Raw genomic sequence first — 16,967 nt, forward strand, 5'->3', positions numbered from 1 at the left:
GTACAACAAAATATGCTTGGGGTAACGCATAAATATGCTCAGATAGAGCTTATAGCAATGGGGAATCGGGGCAAAGCAACAAGCTTTTAAAAGATTGGAACAACAACAACAAAAAAGAACAAAAATAAATAAATAAATAAAAGATTGGAACATTAGAATACCATGCATAGTCATGGCTAATTATGTGCTTTTCTGTCCGTTACCCCATTAAATTGAGAAGGTTGCTATTTATTTATTTATAATTTTTTGAAGATTTTATTTATTTATTTGAGAGAGTGAGAGTGAGCAGAAGCAGATTCCCCGATGAGCAGGGACTCCCCCAACATGGGGTTTGGTCCCAGGACCCTGGGATCATGACCTGAGCCAAAGGCAGATGCTTAATGCCCCTGAATATCTTATCTCTTACCATAAAGCCTAACATATAATAAGCACTCAGCTTAATAAATATTTTGAATACTAGCAAAAATATTAATTTTGCTAAATTCCTTTTCTTCTCCATTGTGAGCTGTCACCTGCCTGTACCATAGAATGAGTAAAGAAGGTTATACTACAGGAGCTGATACTGGTTTTCTCATCTTGGCACCAAAGAAATGGATACACAGTTTAAGGGTGATCAAGCTGGAATCATGTTGAGGGTTTGGCCACAGGTAGTCTAAATAAGACAAGATGGCAAATGCTGAGGCAGAAAATGCTGGATTGTTGGCAGAGTCTGTGTTTCCCTTGGACATCAAATAATAATGGACCCTGGGGATGTAGATATGGATGCAGTAGAACTCAAGTGGCCTTGCACAGGGTCAGCTAATAGGGCGATTTCAGCTCAGCTCAGGAAAGACAAGTTAGAGCAAACCCACAGAGGGTTCAGTTCAGGTACCGTCAGAGATTTAGTGACAGATTCCTTCTTACTCATGCCTGACCCACACAAAGTTGGATGAGAACTCAGAAGAGCCCCATGAACACACTTATATACTGCAAAATATGTATACCAGAAAAACTGTCAAAGATTTGGAAATCGGCAAAAAAGACTATTAGTATTCTTTCAGGGAAATGCTGGGGTGTTGTCCCCCAGACTGGCCAGGAGTACTGGATACCATAAGTGTGTGTGTACCTTTGATTGTCTTTGATTGGACTAGTTTACAACTCTGTAGAGGTGTTAGTAAACTTGTAGAAAACTGACAGCTATGCAAATGTTTCCCGTCTCTAGTGATGCCAGAGTCTTGTTCATAGTGGTGCAAAATTAACTTGTCCGGTAGAGAATCTGCATCTCTATAAGTCTACATCTTCTCTATAAGTCTACATCTTATTTGATCTGGTTTTAACATCTTAATTAACTCAATTAATGAGTTAAATAAAATCTTTCACATGTAAGCATGTGTTTATAGAAGAGTCATGAGTTTTACTTTTCAGAATATGATTCTTCTTGAAAAATAAGAAGTATGAAGAAGAAGAAGAAGAAAAAGAAGAAGAGGAGGAGGAGGAGGAGGAGGAGAAGGAAGAGGAGGAAGAAGAAGGCAAGCAGCAGCTGTGTCCTGGTTCCCAATAGAGAAATGTGCTTTGATTCTTTAACAGTTGAGGAATTCTGGGTACTTCTGCTGGGTGTGGTGTGGGAAGGGAGGACAGGGAAGGAAGAAAGGGAGGAAGTTTTAATTATTCCCTAGAAGCCCTATATTTCTGTGCACATTAGACACAGTCACTTAGACTATTCTTCCTCAGGAAAGTAACTGGTCACCAAAGCCCAGCCAGCACATCCTGCAGAGCCTGGCAGAAAACATAAGAAATTACAAGATAGATTCCCTATCTCCCAGTGGCAAACCACTTGTCAGCACCATATCTTCTACATGGGCCATGCAGGACACTGACATGTGGCTTTCACACGTGCGGGAAGTCTATTTGGGGTGTTGTTTCAGCTACACTCCACCAGGTGGCTTGGTCAGGCTCAGGCCTTCCTTGTACCCAGACCCTGAGCAACTTCTAAAACTTCCCTTTGACTGAGGAACTCATCAAGTTCCATTTGAAAGCAGGAGGGAGTTCATGCAACAGTTCATCTTCTTGAGGACTGCTGTTTGCCTACAGACTGAGAGTTCTGGAACTTTCCTCCATGACATCTCTTGGCATCCCACCCATTGGATCTTGTTCCTTTAGTGCTTATGGGGTGTTCACAGGGTACTGCAGCTTTGGCTCTGGCCCTGCCCAGTGCAGACATGGGAACAAAATCACAAACCAAAGGCAACATCTTGAACTTCAATTCAGCCAAGAGGCCACTTGCTTTATTTAGAGAATAATTGGCATGGTACCAAGGGACTCAGGATCATTATTCTCCCTTAAACTCTCCACATTCTATCTCAATGCCAGTTACCATCCAACTGCTATATTTGATTCGTGTTTTCTGCCCAACAGAAGACCAGTAAATATGGGCTCTTTAACTAGCAGGTCCCAGTCAATGGACATTGCTTGGTCAACCTCCAACTGGTTTTTACTACAGTCCCTTGTCTTGACTGGTGGGGACCTAGGTTTACCTCCTACAACCCAAGCAATGACTCTAACCCTCAAAATGAACCACATTAGTTCCTTTATGCTATCCTCTAACAATTTCTCTCTTTTCCATAGAGGCCATGTTATGATTTTAAGAATATAAAGAACAAACTAGAATAAATAATTCTAAAATTTGTACAGAACCACAAAAAACCCAAGTAACCAAAGCAATCTTGAAAAAGAAAAACAAAATTGGAGGTATCACAATTCCAGATTTTAAGATATACTACAAAGCTGTAGTAATCAAAATGGTATGGTACTGTCACAAAAACAGACATATAGATCAATGGAACAGAATAGAGAGCCCAGAAATAAATTCATATTTATATGGTCAGGTAATCTACAACAAAGGAGGAAAGAATATCCAATGAAGTAAAGACAGTCTCTTTAAAAAATGGTGCTGGGAAAACTGGACAGCTACATGCTAAAGAATGAAACTGGATCACTTTTTCACACCATACCCAAATATAAATTCAAAATGCTTTAAAGACCTAAATGTGATACCTGAAACCATAAAAATCCTAGAAAAGAGCACAGGCAGTAATTTCTCTGACATCAGCAATAGCAATGTTTTTCCAGATATGTAACCTAAGGCAAGGAAAACAAAAGCAAAAATAAACCATTGGGACTACATCAAAATGAAAAGCTTCTGCACAGCAAAGGAAACAATCAACACAACCTACCGAATGGAAGAAGATATTTACAAATGACAATACTTGATAAGGGGTTAGTATCCAAAATATATAAAGAACTTAGGCAACTTAACATCAAAACCCCACAAATAATCTAATTTAAAATGGGCAGAAGACATGAACAGATATTTCTCCTAAGAAGACATACAGATGGCCAAGAGACACATGAAAAAATGCTCAACATCACTCATCATAAGGGAAAGGCAAATAAAAACCAAAATGAGATCTCACTTCACACCTATCAGAATGGCAAAAATCAAAAACGCAAGAAACAACAAGTGTTGGTGGGTGTACAGACAAAAAGGAAGACTTGTTCACCATTGGTGGGAATGCAAACTGGTACAGCCACTGTGAAAAACAATATGGAGATTCCTCAAAAAATTAAAAATAGACATATAATCCAGTAATTCCACTATTGGATATTTACTCAAGGGATACGAAAACACAAATTCAAAATGATATATTCACCCCTAGGCCTATTGCAGCATTATTTACAATAGCCAAAAATGGAAGCAACCCATGTGTCCATCAATTGATGAATAAACAAGATGTGATATAGATAAACAATGGAGTGTTACTCAGACATAAACAAGAATGAAATTTTGCCATTTGCAACAACATGGATGGATCTAGAGGGTATAATGCTAAGGGAAATAAGTCAAAGACAATACATGATCCCACTCAGATGTGGAATTTAAGAAACAAAACAAATGAACCAAGAAAAAAGATAAACCAAAAAACAGACTCTTTTTAAAAGATTTTAAGTAATCTCTACACCCAACGTGGGGCTCAAACTCACAACCCCAAGATCAGGAGTCACATGCTCTTCCAACTAAGCCAGCCAGGTGCCACCAAAAACCAGACTTTTGACTATGGAGGACAAACTGGTGGTTACCAGAAGGGAGATGGGTAAGGGATGGGTGAAACAGGTGAAGGGGACTAAAAGTACACTTCTGATGAGCACCAAGTAATGTATGGAATTGCTGACTCACTATAATATACACCGGAAACTAATGGCATGTTAACTACACTAGAATTAAAACTTAAAAATTTTGGGATGCCTGGGTAGCTCAGTGGTTGAGCATCTGCCTTTGGCTCAGGGCGTGATCCTGGGATCCAGGATCGAGTCCTACATTGGGCTCCCTGAAGGGAGCCTGCTTCTCCCTCTGCCTATGTCTGTGTCTCTCATGAACAAATAAATAAATCTTTTTTAAAAAACTTAATTTTTTAAAAAAAGAAAGTAATATGTTAGTTTTTCAGGTGTGTGTGTACAGAATACTTACATATTATAGAGAATTTGGCAAAATTAGGATAAATATTCCAAATGCCAAACCATTGCTTATGTGACAAGACATTGGGAGAATCAGAGGTAATTGTTACTTAATATAAAATGACCTATCTCCTTTTTAGCTTTTTGCTCACTTGCTGACAGAATTTCACATATAGTTATCCATACATAACTATAGCAATCTAGAAACTCAATATTTAAATGTAAATGTAAGTTAGAAAGGATAAAAGTAGATATTACAGATTTTTCACAGCTTTGAAAATAGGCCTCATCTTCCAGTGGAAAAGAGCAATACATAGATACTTGGGGAGGCTTTCACCAACCACCTTAGGGTTAGTTTGGTGGGGAGTGGTCCACTCTGTTGGGACTATTCTGGGTAGCCAGGGTGTAGTAGGATGTTGGAGAATTGCTGGAACCTGGAACCCCAGTTGGGAGCATGCTCTGAGGCACTCACATACCTGGGCTTCCAGCCAAAGCCCCCAGATCAGGTGAGGGAGAGGAAAGGGGGCGTTCTTTTCAAACCAGCCTTGTGGGTTTGAAGGGAAGAGACCGGAAGTTAGCCACAGCCACAGCACAAAGCATGGGTGAGCCAAGGAAGCAGCCACCTCAGTGGAGCAATGTCAGGGTACTGGGCTTCTGAGGCAAACAAGAGCAAACATCAAGACTGACAGTCAAGTGCTGGTATCAGGTTGTTTTCAAAGGTCCGTAGTAAGGGGCCGCATTTCTGTGTAGCAATGCACGGAATTAAACGATGCATCCATTAGTTGGGATCTAGTGATGCTTTCGTTAGTTTTGGTCATTAGATAATGATGGTGGGTAGTTGAGTTAGGAAGCAATAGAAGTTTTTCTTCAAATCTGTTTCACCAAACAGTTCCTAAGAGGTAGCATATATCACTTTACATATTTATTAGATATTCCTGAGGTGTCATTTAATAACAGCGATGCTTTGTACTACATGCTGAATACAGTCTGCACAGTAAAACGATCTCCACAGCTGCTTTCACAAAATCCTCATGCCAATTCTGAAACCAAATGCTATTAATATTGTCATCTAAATAAGGATCCAAATAGGAGGCTTCAAGTAGGTAAATTAAAAATGAAGTTTTGGTTTCTGGAAAGATATGGTGCTCAGGAAGGAGAGTGTTAACAGTGATGGTCTCCTGGGTGGAGAACTCAGTGACGTTTAGGACGAAGGCAGATTTTCTCCATATTCTTTACTATGGTTTGAATTGTGTACCATGCACATGGATTACCCATCCCCAAGGAAAAATTGAATTAAAATAGTGAAAATTATAATAAATGTTCAGAATCTAAGCTGAAACTGAACACTATATATCCTGTTACAGTGCTTTTTCCTAAACCTTCAAGGTAAAGGGAAACAAGCTCTGCTATTAAAAAAAAAAAAAAAAAAAAGCCCTCTCTCCTTTGCCCCCTGCATCTCAATAGCTGTGTGTAATTCCTTTGAGGAGCCTAGTAAGCACGTGTGGATGTTAAAAATGCATTTAATCATTCCCCCCTCAAAGTTTGACAGAAGTGTGGCTAGGAGGGCCATCTGTTTTGTTTGAATGAGAAATGACCCAGCATTCTGATTTCAATTAGCCTCTTTGTAGCTTTATGTTTGAGCTAGTTCCATGGGTAACAGTTCAAACTAAGTGTGGAGAGGAGCTGGCCAAGTTCTGCCAGTGCTGATTTGTTTTAACAACTGTCAGTGATCATGGGACAAGTGTACAAGGCAATGTTGCGGGATACACATTAAAATGCATAATTTTATGGAATCAAAACAGCACATTCTAGAACCTGAGAGCTAAACAAAATACTGAAATGGTGTCTTTACGTCATATCAAATGATTTAAATATTCAAAATCTGTATCACTTAACCTAAATTCTTAGTTTCACTCAATAAACACACACCTACTATGTGCCAAGGACTGTTATGCCCCGGGCATGAACCAAAGATGATGTAAGCGGTGGTTCCTGCCCTTCAGAAAGAAGTCTGTGTTCTATCTGGGAGGATAAGCCTGCAAAGTTAAACAATAATCTAAGTAATATTTAAGACAAGAATAAGAGAGCAGTCAAACATCACCATGTAACAAATTATTAGGAGTTCAGAGGATGGGAAGAATTACTTAGGTCAAAACCTTTATACTGGGTGGGGTCTGATCAGTAGTGGTAGAGCAGGATTCTAAAGCCTGGGGCTTCTCTTTCTCTCTGTGTCTATCATAAATAAATAAATAAATCTTAAAAAAAAAAGGGCGGGGGGATCCCTGGGTGTCCCAGTGGTTTGGCGCCTGCCTTTGGCCCAGGGTGCAATCCTGGAGTCCGGGGATTGAGTCCCACGTCAGGCTCCCGGCATAGGGCCTGCTTCTCCCTCCTCCTGTGTTTCTGCCTCTCTCTCTCTCTCTCTGTGTGTATCATAAATAAATAAATAAATCATTAAAAAAATATAAAGCCTGGGGCTCTTTAGATCACTTCCACTCAAATCTCTCTCTCTCTCACACACACACACAGCTAATGCATACGTACATGGCAGGTTTACAAAGGTGGGTATACAGCCTCCAGAATGGTTAAAGGTAACCCAAAGATGCATCACTGTGTTGGTGAAGGTCCAAAGCATCCTGGTGGCTTTAGGGAAGCCAGCCTGAATCTTGGTCCTAGTCCTCACTGCCTCCCAGGGTGTGTTTGTCAGATACCAGATTCCTGGGCCCCCATCCTGCACAGGTTGATTGCCCAATTTGCTGATTAGTCATGCAATGGGTCTCAAGGAAATCATATAAATGTGGGCAGGGAAAGGGGTCGTTTTTGATGTCAGCTGGTTTGTGCAATTCCAGTAATGACTGGTTCACAATTTCCCTGCATGAAAAGCAAATGCCACCACACTTCGGTGCTCCCATTACCATCTGGTTTCCTGATGTCCTAAAGGAAGGTCCTACAACCTCAGTTCTGCAGCTTTAGAGGTTTCTTATCATGACCCCTTTCCCTCAAGGGGTTGGCAAAGTTCTTCAAGGTCAAATAATCCAGAGCAGAGGAGTAAGAATATGTAAGGTGTCTTTGACTCCTGGTGATGGTGGCCACTGAGGATACTCTGTGGTAGGGCCGTGGTTCAGCAGCGTCTCACAGGATGGGTTCTTCTGAGTCCACAGCTCCTTCCATCCTAGCACTGCCAAAGCAGGACACAACTGAGTTGCAGGCAGCAACTCTCCTGTGGTCAACCCTAGCCCTACCACCTTAGTTTGCTCCTGTACCTGAAACAGTGCCAGTCAGCAGGCTGCAACGCAACTTGTCTAGCTGTAGCATTAGCCAGAGAAGAGAGCCTGATTCACTTCGACTCACTGGCCTATTATTTTCTTTGATAATAATGTTAATAAAAACATTTGGCTTATATTGAGGAAGAAAATCAGATTTGAATTCTATATATACATTCCTTGATTATAAAGATTCAGTGAGAACCAGCTTTTAAAAGTAAACACTAATCCTTCAATCATTTTTGAGTTAAATGTTATATTTTTAATTCTTTTCAGAGAAATTAATGACCTATGGCCTATTATAGTACTATTTATATATCAAAGTCAAGACCATTCATGTGGCCTAGACTGCTTTTTGCTAAAATTATCCAAAGGAAATAATAAATAGGACTTTTAGAAGCCAATGTTTTCTTCTTTATAAAATAATTCATTACTGATGAAACTATCAACTATATCAGTGGGCCAAAGAATGAAAGAGAACAGAAGATAATCAAATATGAGAACGAAGATAGAAAGTTTAAATGGGCAGGCCAAAAAAATACAACATATTTCAAAACCTAGAGAAATGTGCAGTAACAATGATTTTTAGTGTTTAGACTTCAAATTTCAGTTAAGGAGAGAACAAATTAGTAGAAGGAAACAAGTTTGACAAAGTAAAAATTTCTGAGAAAGCAAACAAAAAATGTTCTACATATAGATTTCATTGCAGGCAGAGATGTTATGGCCACTATCCAGGCTACAGGAGAAAAATACAAAAATGGAAAAATATTTTAATTTTAATGACATAAATTTACATATTAATGAAACACTCAAATGTCCTGCTATCCATAGGCAGAAGGTAAGGAATACATTCTGTTAAGAGGTCATTATCCTGTTCATTAAAAACTCAAAGCAGGCCTTTATAAAGCCTTCTATAATCAATCATTTAAAAAAAATCTTTAGGACCTGTAATGCTTTAAATTTTAAAAGTCTTTTGTGACTCGTGGCATTACTTAATCTTAGCTGGTATATGTAAAAATATGAGGGCCTGATAGCATTGATTTAAGTACTGGTTAATTTTCAAGTCACCCATCACATAGGACAAAGGCACCAGATGCCCATCTGACAATACAGCAACTTCCAAGGCTGCACAATGCACCAGCTTTGTACCTTGTATGGTATGATGAATGCAGAAAGGTCTACCCTCAGCCACTTCCCCTAAGTGCTCCGTGACCTAAACAAGGCACCCTTTAGAAGCACTCCTCTCACTTGAAGCACTGTTCATACGCCATAAAACCCAAACTTCAAATGTTAAATAGCGTTACTAAGACTACTTTAAATACTGTCATTGCTTCAGATTATCAAATTAGCCAAGAGTTGGGGCATTGAGAAAAACACATAAAGGTAAATTCTGAAGGGAGGAGAAAAAGCAAACTGACTCCAATCATGTGACTGCCCTGTGTCCATGGCAACCGAGGCAAGTGAGCTAGAACCATGGAGCTGACGTCAAAGCCACAAAGAGGTGTGTTCTCCAAGGCCCTCCTCACCACTTGTCTTGCTTGCTTTCCTCTTTGCTGTCTCCTTCCTCATCTCTCATCTCTCCTCTCTACTAAGTCTTTTCCTTTGACATTTTATTTTTCCAATTGCCTCATTATTTGTGTAAAATGTGCTTACTGTGAAGTATAGAGAAAAATTAAAGTTTTATATTAAAAAAATTATATCAAAACAGTAAGTTGACTGTTTGAGTCACTAAGCTAATTGTTCATGGAAGGAACAATAAAATTTAAGCTTAACTTTGATCAGCAAAACTAGCCTCGTTCTGAATCCAGTTTTTTTTTAATAAAATCTTTTGTTTAGTCAACTAGCTTATCTCAACCGTACTTTAACAGTATTATACATAAAAACTATACTTTAAGAGATGCAGAAAATAAATTTATTTTTATTTTTTATTTTTTAAAAATATTTTATTTATTTATTCATGAGAGACACACAGAGAGAGAGAGGCAGAGACACAGGCAGAGGGAGAAGCAGGCTCCATGTAGGGAGCCCGACGTGGGACTTGATCCCAGGTCTCCAGGATCACACCCTGGACCGAAGGTGGCGCTAAACTGCTGAGCCACTGGGGCTGCCCCAGAAAATAAATTTAAAAGGAACTTCTCTAAAATCTCCATGTGAGAAGTTAAAAATAACTAGAGCTCCTTCAAAACCAACAGGTTCGTTTTTTTAAAAAAGAGTATCGGGGGATCCCTGGGTGGCACCTGCCTTTGGCCCAGGGCGCAATCCTGGAGTCCTGGAATTGGGTCCCGCATCGGGCTCCTGGCATGGAGCCTGCTTCTCCCTCCTCCTGTGTCTCTGCCTCTCTCTCTCTGTCTATCATAAATAAATAAATCTTTAAAAAAAAAAAGAGTATCAACATAAAACTGAGTAAGAGCCCAGCAATGTTACTATCTGATTTGTTCTCTCATAAGCAGCAAGCATCGAGCCCCTAAAATACAAGATGAATATCCTTATAGATATAAGCAAACTAATGTTTCTGTAATCATCTCAAATTTCTATTTCCACATAAATGGATTTCAATTAGATGAATGTGAAATAGTTCTTTTTCCTTTAAAGATTTTATTTGAGAGAGCGAGCGTGAGTGGGAGGGAGGGAGAAGCAGACTCCCTGCTGAGCAGGGAGCCCAACGTGGGGCTTGATCCCAGGACTCTGGGACCATGATCTGAGCTGAAGGTAGATGCTTAACTCAGCAATCTAGGCACCCTAGAAACAGTTATTTCCTAACTCTTAAGAAATAAAACTGAACTCCAAATGAATATAAAGACTAGATCTGCTAGTCATTGCTAGTATATAAACAAATACTGACTTAAAAAAATAAAAAATGGGGCGCCTGGATGACTCTGTCAGTTGGGCATCCAAATCTTGATTTCAGCCTATATTATGATCTCAGAGTTATGAGACTGAGCCTGTAGGCTCTGCTTTGGGCCTGCAGGCTGAATCTGAAGCCTGCTTAAGATTCTCTCTCTCCCCCTCTCCTTCTGCCCCTCCCCCACCACAGCTCATGCTCTAAAACCAAAAATAGTAAAAAAATAAAATGATTGGGACTTTTATTAAAAAAAATTTTTAAATACCGTATTTTGAAAAACAGGTCAAAAATATAAAATCCTTAATGACAATGTAGTGAGGCCCATATTAACTACTAGACATACATTATTTATCTGGCTAGATGTACATGACTATAATTACTAATAGTGAAAATCTCTCAGATTTGTCACAAAGCCCAAGAGACTGGAATTTCATTTAGATAACCAAGAAAGTGTTACATTAACAAAACTCAGTAAAATCTCATAAAACAGTATAAACCATTTTAAAATACCATTGGTACATAGATTTCTTTTATAGATTTTCCTTGAATATACATTAGGTAATGATGCAATGAAGACGTTTTTACAATATTTATTAAGATAACAAATTTATAAATTGAAAGACTCAGAGGCACATAGTTTAAAAGGCCAGTACCATGGGAATAATGAAGTCAACACAGAGAAGAAGATATGAACAGTTACAACCAATACAAGATTTTCTTAAAAGCCACAGCCCCCCAATAAACACATCATATGAATCATCCTTCAAAATTACCATGATAAAAAGTTATTTCCTTCAAAGAAAAATAATTCTTTCCACCTACCGAGCCTAGAAAATCCTATTTACAATGAACTGTCCTGCATTTCATCAGCACTGTTTCATATGGCCTCCTCTATTCTGCCATTAGCAGTATTGAAACTTTTATAGCTATTGTATTTACAAATGCACATAATATTTAAATTTGCTCTTCAACGAGAACTGAATATATACTTAATCAAATCACGATACAAATGTTTTAGTGTTGAAAACACATTTTGTGGAGACAGGTGTATGGGAAGAGGTGTACTTAGAATTATGTTGCTTCTCAAGGATTACTTAGGCCAATAAGTCTGATAAAACTCAAGGTAGTCACAAAAACAGCTCTTTGTTGATGAAGAATTTAATTTATTTCTGTTTTAACTGGACACACTGGCTTCTTCAGTCAACCTTCACCACACTGTATATTTTGGTAACAAACCAAAAGCATGCAAAGAAGCCAATTGTTCCTATAAAAAAATAAAAAAAAAAATAAATACTTTTCCAAAGGAAATTTCATAATTTACACAAAAACACAGATTTAAAATGATTGGTTCCTTTAGTAACAGCCACAAAACTATAAACTATTACTTACCAGGAATATACCATAGATCTGTAAGTTTTTTGAAAATTACACAACTACCTTAAATCAAATTTTTTACAGATTTGATAGAACTTTTTATACTCTAAGATTACCTAAGAATATTCTTTTCCTTATTACTTGCAAAAAAACTAAAATGAAAAGATAAATAGGATATCAATTTCCTTTTCCTATTTAATAATAATATATCACAAAATGGAAAACCACTATTAAAATTAATTCAAGGTATGATATAAATACCTTAAACAGAATATCAGATTCATAGACTTAAATGGGGGCTATTTCCTAAGTATAGTTATTGGGAATTATCAATTTCTAAAGAAATACAATAAAACTAAACTCAAAGTTTTTACAGTGTTAAAAATGATCTAATTAGGATCACAACAAAGTGCATCCCCACTGAATATGAGAGGTGGTGTGGTGTTGGAGGACAGAGCAGTTCTGTCATGACTGAATTATTCTTCAGACTAGTCAAATGAAATCTCCAAACCCATTTATTATTATTATTTTTTTAAATTTTTATTTATTTATGATAGTCACAGAGAGAGAGAGAGAGAGAGAGAGAGAGAGAGAGAGAAAGAGGCAGAGACATAGGCAGAGGGAGAAGCAGGCTCCATGCACTGGGAGTCTGATGTGGGATTCGATCCCGGGTCTCCAGGATCGCGCCCTGGGCCAAAGGCAGGCGCCAAACTCCTGCGCCACCCAGGGATCCCCCCATTTATTATTAAAACAGAGATAATTTTATCTGTCCTATGTAAAGTAAATGAGATGATTCATGAAAAATAAATGCTTTGGTTTTCAAGTATCTCCTTCATCAGTCTAGGTTCCAGAAAATTTGAATGCTAGACAGGTGACAAAAATAAGACTCAGTTAAGAAACTGTCTAATGGCCACATAGCTGAATTAGAATGCAAATTCACTTTTTCTGACTTCAAGTATGGTGCTCTTTTAAACCTTACCATGCTTAGATTTACTAAACAAATTCAGAGACATTGTTTTGCAAAAGATTATTTACTAAATTGTTAACTGCCTAATATATTTTTAAAAACTGAAAAAATTCCAGAATTACCCCGAGAAAATAAATGTAAGTGCTGATGAACACAGAAGGGGATGCACATATCTTTGTGTAAGCTTTATATCCATCGACAGATGAATGGATAAAGAAGTGGCATATATGCACAATGGAATATTACTAAGCTGTCAAAAAAGGGATATCTTGCCATTTGCAATGACATGGATGGAAGTAGAGGGTATTATGCTAAGTGAAATAATCACAGAAGGACAATTATCATATGTTTCACTCGTAATGTGGGATTTAAGAAACAAAACAGAGGATCTAGGGACGCCTGGGTGGCTCAGCAGTTGAGCATCTGCCTTTGGCTCAGGGCATGATCCCAGAGTCCTGGGATTGAGTCCCACATCGGGTTTCCTGCATGAAGGCTGCTTCTCCCTCTGTCTGTGTCTCTGCCTCTCTCTCTCTCTCTGTGTCTCTCATGAATAAATAAATAAAATCTTTAAAAAATAATAAAAAAATAAAACAAGATGAAACCAGAGAGGGAGACAAGCCGTAGGAGACTTTTAACTACGGGAAACAAACTGAGGGTCTCTGGAGGGAAGAGGGGATATGGGGATAGGGTAACTGGGTGATGGGCCCTAAGGAGGCATGTAATGTAATGAGCACTGGGTGTTATACAAGACTGATGAATCACTGAACTCTATTTCTGAAACCAATAATACATTATATATTACTTAACTGAATTTAAATAAAAAAAAGTTCCAAAGTTTTCGTCATTGTCTTAAATGTACTACAAAGAAAAAGTATTAAAGGAGATTTTCTAAGTCGATTTTCTAAGTCAAGAGACTATATGTGGGACATTATTAGGGGATGTTATAAATATTACTGTACTCATTCATACATCGTATGAGTCCCTGCAATTTGTCAGTCACTGTCTGTTTTAAAGGAAATAAAAATACATCTTTTGGATATTCAAAAGATCATTATTAAGGTCTGTGTAGAGGCTGGGGCTAATTTTAGAAAAGTAATGGTGAAAACATAAATGTATTTAAACAACCTTATGCTTAGCAAGAACTTCAAGATAATATTTTAAGATGAGAAAATACATTTATCACCGTATTTGGTAACCCTAAGGTTTTATTCTTAACAAAATACTCTTACTATTTCACTTTGTTCTTAATATGGGATAAATATAACATACACATGGATAGTGGCATCTTTTCTCATGTGACAGAATAATTGTTTTGTTTTGTAAAACACTGACTTCAATGACATGGTGTTAGTTAGGAGCACTGAAGTAAAATACAGATGTATCCCACTTTGGAAACATGTAAGACACTGAATGGGCTCACCACTCCCCTTTAGAGAATCTTTCCCATAAAGTGACATATACCAAAAGCTATTGGTTAAACTGGATGATTCAATTTGAGGTGGCTCCCAAATTTAGATTACAAAGGTTTACTCTGAATAAATAAAATGTGACACTAAAAACCAGAACAATAAAGATTTAGGTGATGGTTAAACTCTTATTATATCACATGCCTGGAAAACCAAGAGACATTCACTAAGATCACTACTTTTTTGTGTGTAAACAGGAATAAATTATTCTATATATGCCCTTAGGAACACACAGATACAGATGCATAAAAGCAGTAATTCATTGTCTCATAGGCTACCTCTGTTTTACAGACTATTTATTAAGATTTATAGCTGTGGACCTATCTTATTGATCACATGGCATCAAGATAAACACCTCCCACACATACACCTACCCCACTGTCTGACCAATGACCTAGAAATACAGAATCAACAGAAGAGCTTAAAGCTCATTCTATGCTGATACAGTTAAAGTTTCCTATAAGGAAACTTTAAACTCTACCAAATTCTCTTAAATATTAACAAATGACTAAAAAATAGAACAGTTCTAATTTTTTTTAAATTCCCTTTTCCTTTTCAGATTCTATACTTCCTCAAAGAACATGCAACACTATTTAAATACAAATTTTAGATGCACATTTTTTTTGTGAAAAAGAAAGGTCCTACAATTTTCTTTTTTTAAGTTTGATTATTCCATAAATGTTTACCAAGTAATTACTCTAAGGGCTCTAAGATGCAGAAAACTTTTATCTAGTGAACAGGTAAGACACACATAAATAACCTAAGTACCAATACTTCCCATTTAGGTACTTGGATTTTCAAGTGGAGATATAAACTTATAGTTTAAAACTTCTAGAATAAGGAGTGTTCTATGATGGTGTTCTCTTGATGACATTTTTCTCAAGCTCATCTTGACTTCACCCCCTCAACTTCTACTCATATTTAAACTTTTTACCCTACTTCTGAAATGAGCTTGCAAAAGACTATATACCATTAAGAGGTTACAGGGGAAAACTTTGGGCAGGTGTGGGTCCAGGTACCCCGGGATGGTAGGACAATGATGGTGTCTGTCTAGATTTCTTCCATTAGGTTTGGTTCCCTCACTTTTGGTTTACTGACATCCACCTCACAGCAGGGCAGATCAAACAATGCTTAGCTGCACTGAGGACTAAATACAGCAGTGCGTAGTAGTAGAAACCATCATGGATTTTATAAAAGGAAAATATTTATAAATAATTTGCCAACAAACTTATTAACTAAAACTAATCATTTTAATTCTTACCTGTAAAAAGAAAGAAGATCAAAACCATTATCATGGTATAGCCAAAGTACAGAATTGTACTTGCTGTTCCTGTGATTTGCAGTTTTGAAAAGAAGTAGTGTATTGCATATATTAAGAAATAAACTGCAGTAAAGCCACTGGTAAGGAATGAACGCCACTGCCAATGATAATCCTAGAGTAAAAAGAAAAAAGGAATAAGAATTACTTTTCAATTAATAGATAACATATAATAGCCTCCAAATCTAATTTTTACTATCATTTCCAATCTCTTTCCCTTACTGAACCTTGCCCATTTCCCTCCTCACTAAAGATGCTAAGAACTATCCTCTACTTTTAGGGGAGCTACTTAAAGACTGGCTAAAAACCTGTGGCAAAATCTTAAATGGTTTACAAATAATGAAGAATTAGACTGTATTTTTTTTTTTAAGATTTTATTCATTGAATCATGACAGACACAGAGAGAATGGCAGAGACACAGGCAGAGGGAGAAGCAGGCTCCCTGTGGGGAGCCCAATGTGGGACTCAATCCCAGGACCCTAGGATCTTGCCATGAGCTCAAAGCAGACACTCAACCTCTGAGCCATCAGGTGCCCCTAGACTGTACTTTAAGATGTACTCTTCCCGGGATACTTCCTTACGGGGAGCTATGCCTCCCTGTGCCTATGTCTCTGCCTCTACCTCTCTCTGTCTCTCATGAACAAATAAAAAACTAAAATATTAAAAAAAAATAAATAAAATGTACTCTGCCCAAAGAAAAGCAATGCATAAGAGCTTACTTATGTAGTTTAAAATTAATATTACTTATCATATAGTCTGGTCAACTTTATGTTAGAAAGATTATCCTATCAAGGCCTGATGAAATCTATTTTCAGTTACTACTAACAAAATTTAAACAAGGTTGATTTTTAAAACAGTTCTTACTTTTATATAAAGCTTATAGATTTAACAGGAGATCTTAAAAAAAAATACTTCATTCTTTTCTACCCCTTAAAATATGTGAAAAAAACAAATATGTTTACAAAGCATACCAGCATAAATGAGAAAATCTTAAGGAATCCACACATAGAAACTACTATAGCAAATTAATAAATTCAGCAAAGTTGCAGGATACATGATTGGAATGAAAATCAGCTGTGTTGTTATATACTACCAATGAACAATCTGAAAAGAAAATTTAAAAAAGAATTCCATTTAGGGACGCCTGGGTGGCTCAGCGGTTGAGCACCTGCCTTCAGCTCAAGGTGTGATCCTGGGATACAAGATCAAGTCCCACAATGGGCTCCCTGCGAGGAGCCTGCTTCTCTCT

The 16,967-nt window shown here is 37.5% G+C and overlaps 1 protein-coding gene across 1 annotated transcript in view; it reads right to left on the reverse strand.

Annotated features, from left to right (window-relative positions):
• Nucleotides 1-11,167: 11,167 nt before the first annotated feature.
• TM9SF2 (transmembrane 9 superfamily member 2) overlaps nucleotides 11,168-16,967 on the reverse strand; it is a 63,453-nt gene continuing 57,653 nt past the window's right edge. Inside the window, exons 16-17 of the mRNA XM_072782510.1 lie at nucleotides 15,662-15,833; nucleotides 11,168-11,857 (exon numbers count right to left, since the gene is read on the reverse strand). Of these exons, the coding sequence (XP_072638611.1) occupies nucleotides 11,790-11,857; nucleotides 15,662-15,833 (240 nt within the window). The 3' untranslated portion in view covers nucleotides 11,168-11,789. The remainder of the gene's footprint in view (nucleotides 11,858-15,661; nucleotides 15,834-16,967) is intronic.

The sequence above is a fragment of the Canis lupus genome, chromosome 17, assembly GCF_048164855.1.
Source record: "Canis lupus baileyi chromosome 17, mCanLup2.hap1, whole genome shotgun sequence".
Taxonomy (NCBI): Eukaryota; Metazoa; Chordata; class Mammalia; order Carnivora; family Canidae; genus Canis; species Canis lupus.